The sequence below is a fragment of the Micrasema longulum genome, unplaced genomic scaffold (genome assembly GCF_059751315.1).
Source record: "Micrasema longulum isolate JH-2025_06_02 unplaced genomic scaffold, ASM5975131v1 h1tg001666l, whole genome shotgun sequence".
Lineage (NCBI taxonomy): Eukaryota > Metazoa > Arthropoda > Insecta > Trichoptera > Brachycentridae > Micrasema > Micrasema longulum.
Genome location: NW_028278845.1, coordinates 1 through 5,828, shown reverse-complemented (window position 1 = coordinate 5,828; position 5,828 = coordinate 1). Strand labels below are relative to the sequence as shown.

The window sequence follows — 5,828 nt, the reverse complement described above, 5'->3', positions numbered from 1 at the left end:
TGGGGATGTGCAAATGACACACTGGTCAAACAAATAATAATTGCACAAAAAGCTTTAATAAAAATTATCTTAAGAGTCCCAATCAGAACTAGCTGCATCGGTATATTCTAAAATCTTAATGTAAAATCTATAAAACAACTTTAAGTAAAAGCTCTGTTACTATACACACACAACCATTATTCTCTACCTTCCATAACTTCTATCACAAACACAAGAGTTACTAGATACTCCACCCTGATGCTGCAAAAAAAATAAAAATTAATGCAACCTTCGGTCAAAGAGGATTGGCCAATTACTCGGTTAAAGTGTACAATCTACTTCCATTATCCATAAGGACAATTAGTAAGTACTCACAATATAAAATTGCTATTAAGAAATGGATAGTGGAGGTGGGTTGCACACGGATCGGTGAGTGGATCAAGCCAAATAGGTAAAATGTGTGTACTGTTAATGAAATTTGGTCTATTTAAATTGGTTATGTTTTTTATGATTGTTTTAGTTTATATTGCTTATTATGTTAATGATAATTAGGTTAATTTGATCAATTTTTTTTTTTTTAAATAATAATTATTGTGACTTTGTTAAATAACTAATTTAAGGCATATATCACTTTTTGTAAAATGTTTCCTTCGGCACGGCACACCCCAGTGAGGGAACATTATTCTGTATAAAAAAAATAATACTAACAATGTAAAAGTATAAATAAATAAAATATATTTACTCATGCAACTGTTGTAATTGGCTTAGGCCGTATATGTAATAAATAAATAAATTACTCTGAGTATGTATGTATATTATCAGAAACCAATGTCGTTACGAGTTTTACCTAACAATTTGTTTTCCAGGTATAATTTGGGTGACCCTCAATGCCAACGTGTGCGAATGTGTACGTTAGTATTTAAGAGCTATTTTGACCAAATTTAAGTTCCCACAAGTGGTCTACTCACCCTTAAGTTAAAATACATGTAATATTTTTCATGGGAGCATCATAATGTAAACGTTCATAAAAAATATGGTTAATGCAGATCTCCGATTACACACTAAATAACGGTGACAATATCATTTGATAATATTTTCTAAATTAGTTCATTTGATAATATTTTCTAAATTAGTTCATTTGCTATGAAATATTTTTCATGAGAGCATCATAATATAAATTTATGTAAAACATATGGGTGATGCAGATCTTCGATTAAAACCTATAATCGGTGACAACATCATATGATAATGTTTCCTAAATTAGTTCCTTTACTAATGAACTTCTGTCCTCTCGATGCCTTCACGTCATCGCAGATAGATTCCCAAAACTTCATTCTTTGTTCAAAAGGATTTTTCTCCATGGATAGTTCCCTGCCGATCTTAAGATAATTTAGTTCTCTTGGGTCAGTTACTGGCTCCCATTTGATGGTCAATATGTCATCTTTGCAAGGCGTGGGATTTCTGAAAATATAATAAATTATAAGACTACAATAGAACACCAGTTAGATCTTTGTACTACCAAAGTAAGTTTCTAAAAAAATATATTGGAGCTAGCAACTATCTAATTTGACTACAATATTTGAGTTTGTCCACATGTTTGTAGACAAAAGACTGGATTTCAATCCACGGGAGTCATTAAGACGAACAAATTACAATAGGGATGCAGAATACCTTAAAGAAGGGAATATGGAAGTCTAGGCATTTTTCAGGGCTTAAGACCTATCATTGGCTGGTTTAAGTGGTCACTTTATACACTGTGTAACATTCACCATTTTGCCTATGTTAGAACATCCATATTTCTTAAATTCTTCCATTTGTTGATTTTAAATACCTAGACTTCCATATTCCCTTTTTAAGGTATTCTCCATCCCTGTTGTAATTTGTTTATCTAATTCGAAATTTGCAATAAACTACAAGAGCATCCGGAAGAACAGAGACCTGTTTTAAGAAATCAGAATCTGGACTAGTTACCGCGAGTGCAGAACGTGGACCATAAAAGATAAGAATGGTAAATGCCTAAATGAAATCTCCCTTGCATTAAATAAAGATGGAAATATTATCATTCAAATCTTTACAATGACCCTGGATATACGGTAGATTCAAACTCTGATCAAGAGCTAGAGCCCAATATTTCGAAGTGAAGTGGAAAATGCCATTAATTATCTCAAGTTAAATAATGCATCCGTATCAGGCGGAATACCAGCTAAATTTATTATACATTTAGGAGACCAAAGTTACCAGGCAATACATACAACATGGCCAAAAAACTAGACAGAATCTGTTTTTGTCCCACTACACAAAAAGGGTTCAACGGCCAAATGCGACAACTATGGGATGATGCACTCACCTCGCATGCGAGGAAAACTCTACTGCATTGCTTCCTTGATTGGCAAATCTCACAGGAGCAAACAGGTTTTGTTAATGGAAAGGTTACGCGTGAGCAGATTTTTAATGTCAGGCAAATGATTGAAAAAAAGCAGAGAAATCAACAAACCTGTGTCTCTCTGTTTGATTGATCATAAAAAAGCTTTTGACTGTGTGAATTGGAGCAAATTACGGATTGTCCTCAATGAGATGGGGATACCAGCACACCTTATCTACCTGATAAAACTACTTTACAATAAAAGTTCGGCAATAGTGAATTTTAACAATGAACTATCGGATAACTTCCCAGTACGAAAAGGTGTTAGGACAGGATTGCATTTTGTCTCCAGCCTTGTTTAATATATATGATGGATATATCATCCAGAAGGCGCTTGACGGCTGGACAAGAGGTTTCACAATTGGAGGAATGAAGTTGTCCAATCTTGGATATGCTGATGACACCGCACTTATTGCATCGTCAAAAAAAGACAAGAAAGAACTAATTGACCAAATAGATACTTTATTCGGGAGAATATTTTTTCTTCTTAATTAAGGAATATACTTTGAAAATCAAATTTTCTTTCAAATATTAATTTTATTGATATCAATAAAATAAATAGTAGTGACCGACTGAAGTTTCGGCCGATAAAATGAGTTTCGACCGTGATTTCGGTTTCTGCCAAAAATCGGCTGAAACTTCGGCTCAGCCAAAACCTGCGATCGGGGTGTTTCGGATTACATACGGCTGTACTCGGGTGCATTATGGCTTGCGACTCGTAAGTTCTCGTGAGTCCTAAGATTTTTCATATTTAAATTTTTGTAATTCCTTTACAGTTAATAAATTAAAGTTCCTATAGCGTACATTGAATAACTGTTACATACAAGCTATATGTGTAACATAAAAACGAACCAAAAAGCGCTGAAAATAAACAAATTTACTTATTAAACTTATGCCGTTTATTTAATTGTGTTTTATTTTATACTTATTTTAATACACTCTTAAAGTTTAACAATGAAAACGCCTAATTTTGGGCATTTTAAAGTGACTTAAACTTATTTAAATAAGTTTCAGATTAAATTTTGGCCAAAACTAGAACAGAAGCCAAAATTCGGTTCCGTTTCAGCTGAAAATCTTGTTTCGGTCTGTCACTTATAAATAATTAAAAGAGTCTGATTCTCAAAGTAGTTAATTGAAAGAAATAAGTGTTCTTTTGTAAAAAAAAAATTCAGTTGCGATATTTTGGCAATCATGGCTCGATATGAACTTTTAAATAACCGCACAATCAATCGAAGTTTTAATAAAAAAACATATTTAAATTTAGATTTCTAATTAAACTGAATAAAAATATCTAATACCAAAATAGGTATTTTTTAAGAAGTATAAAGTTTCGTGGTAAAAAAATACTCATTGATGCATGATCTAAAATAGTAAAATCTTTTAACACAGAAGCTATTAAAATTTAATAAATTTTGTCAGTGAGCTTAGTTTACCTCTAATAAAATATAGGTATGACTGTGCACTTTGACAAGTCTTCGAGTTCAATGGGCATCAAAAAGTAGAAAAAAAGTATTTTCAAAGTCTTATATTTTGACCAAATATATTAACAGGTTTTTTGGATAGGCATTATGTATGAATCTTAAGGATAATACTTACCCAGTTTTTATAAAATTACTCCACATTGAAATCATTTTCTTCCTTACTAGTATGGAATCGTCTGTGTCTTCGGATTTGTCTTTCCAACAACAATCAAATAAATATGCTAACTCATCTTGATGGGATACAACCTTCATTTCATTTCGTAGAGCCTTTGATATAACAGTATGGGGCCCAAAGTAATCGAACATGTAATAGAAATACGGACTGATTCTTTTTTTAGCAGCAGTGGCTTTTACAAATCGGTTCAAGCTTTCAACAATGGCAAAGTCTGTTAAAACTTCTGTAAATTTTTTTCTGTATTCGTCAGGTGTAGATGACCCATTGAAATAAAATGAAGATACCTTCTTAGCTATTTCCGCAGATGCAAATGATCTGTAGTCCAAATTAAGAGTCCACGCGGCAAATGTCTCCAAACTTTCAGAGATTTCGTCATTCTTTATAAACTTTTCCCAAACTAGAAATAAAAAACCTTCATCTCTGTTAAAACCAGTTAGATATGGAATGTCCATGAACTCGTTCGATTTGATCAGTTGTTTCGGAGTTTTTGTTAAAAAGGCTTCTTGTCCTTCAAGTTCAGTTTCCCGACATGGGCAAAAGGGAATCATGAAAAACTGATCTTTATTTCTTTTCTGCATTTCATTGATAGCGGTTATTAAACTTACAGCTGGAACATTTTTCAAGAAATCAACAATTTCCGAAGGTTCTGTACTTTTACATCCCAGTACATTTGCCATTAAACATGTCGTTTTTAAGGGGTCAGGAGCAAAGGCCCAAGGATTCGTGAAAGTGCCACTCTGGGCAATAGCTTTTTGGAACAAACCCTTAGCTGCTTTAGAAAACATTAGATAATTGACAATGACAGAACCTCCGCTCGATCCTGCGAGTGTAATATTGTTCGGGTCTCCTCCGAACTGAGATATATTTGTTTTAATCCACCGCAAAACAGATAAAACATCTTTAAGCCCAGCATTACCGGGAGCTCTAGGTTCACAGGCCGATAGGAAGCCTAAAGGACCTAAACGAAAGCTAAAGGTTACAACTATCAGACCTTCGGCGAGTAAATATTGCGGATGGTAGAAACTTGTTTTAGCGGAACCGTGGTGAAAGCCCCAAACATTCACAGAAATCAAAACAGGCAGATTGGTTTTCGATTCGATATCCGGAGTAAATATATTTAAATACAAACAATCTTCCGATCCGAATGGCTCTCTTGTAATATCATCTAACTGCAAACAATCATTTTGAAATTGTGTAGCATCCAATACATCGAGCCATGGTTCCAGAGGCTGTGGAGCCTACAATTCAAAAAAACCACCATTGATATTTTGAATTAAGTAAAGATATTCCATATTATGAATATTTCTGAAGCAAAAACTTGACTCGCATACTCCTCTAAAACCTAAACCTATTATATTGGAGAGTAAAACAATGTTCCCATTCAATGAGAACATATCCGAAATGAGACTTAAAGAGTAAGTTAATTTAAGTTGTGGTCATTAAAAACCTTCAAGGATTAAAGATTTTATTGAAAAGATTTTTAATGACATTCATTTAATTATTTTTAAATGTTTTCAGAAGCACATGAATTATATGTTTCATCTTATATTTTTTTCTCTAATGCAAGGCATTCCCATCCTATATTTTCCGTCAACTCCATAGACTTCTGCCTCTGTAGGTAATCCTAACTTGTAAAAACATGCAATACTGATAAATAATATCCTTACTTGAAATCTAAGAGATCCAATTGGTGCTTTAGCGTATGGGATACCTAAAAAACACTGGCATTTGAGAAGGTTGCCATAAATGACTCTTTTACCTCTCACCATAC

At 33.3% G+C, this 5,828-nt stretch overlaps 1 protein-coding gene across 1 annotated transcript; it reads right to left on the bottom strand.

Annotated features, from left to right (window-relative positions):
• Window positions 1–693: 693 nt before the first annotated feature.
• Window positions 694–5,822, bottom strand: LOC148274372 (esterase FE4-like). Its single transcript, XM_088237208.1, has 3 exons — window positions 5,725–5,822; window positions 3,998–5,295; window positions 694–1,440 (listed from the first exon to the last, which is right to left on the bottom strand). The coding sequence occupies exons 2-3, from the start codon at window positions 4,840–4,842 to the stop codon at window positions 1,218–1,220; spliced, it is 1,068 nt and encodes a 355-aa protein (XP_088093334.1). The 5' UTR covers window positions 4,843–5,295; window positions 5,725–5,822; the 3' UTR covers window positions 694–1,217.
• Between the last annotated feature and the right edge of the window lie 6 nt (window positions 5,823–5,828).

Bases quoted from the DNA above. Each gene is read 5' to 3' on its own strand.
- LOC148274372 (XM_088237208.1), bottom strand. From the start codon at position 4,842: ATGTTTTCTAAAGCAGCTAAGGGTTTGTTCCAAAAAGCTATTGCCCAG. The intron at 1,441-3,997 runs GTAAGTATTATC...TTATATTTTCAG, and splicing joins AGTAATTTTATAAAAACTGG to AAATCCCACGCCTTGCAAAG.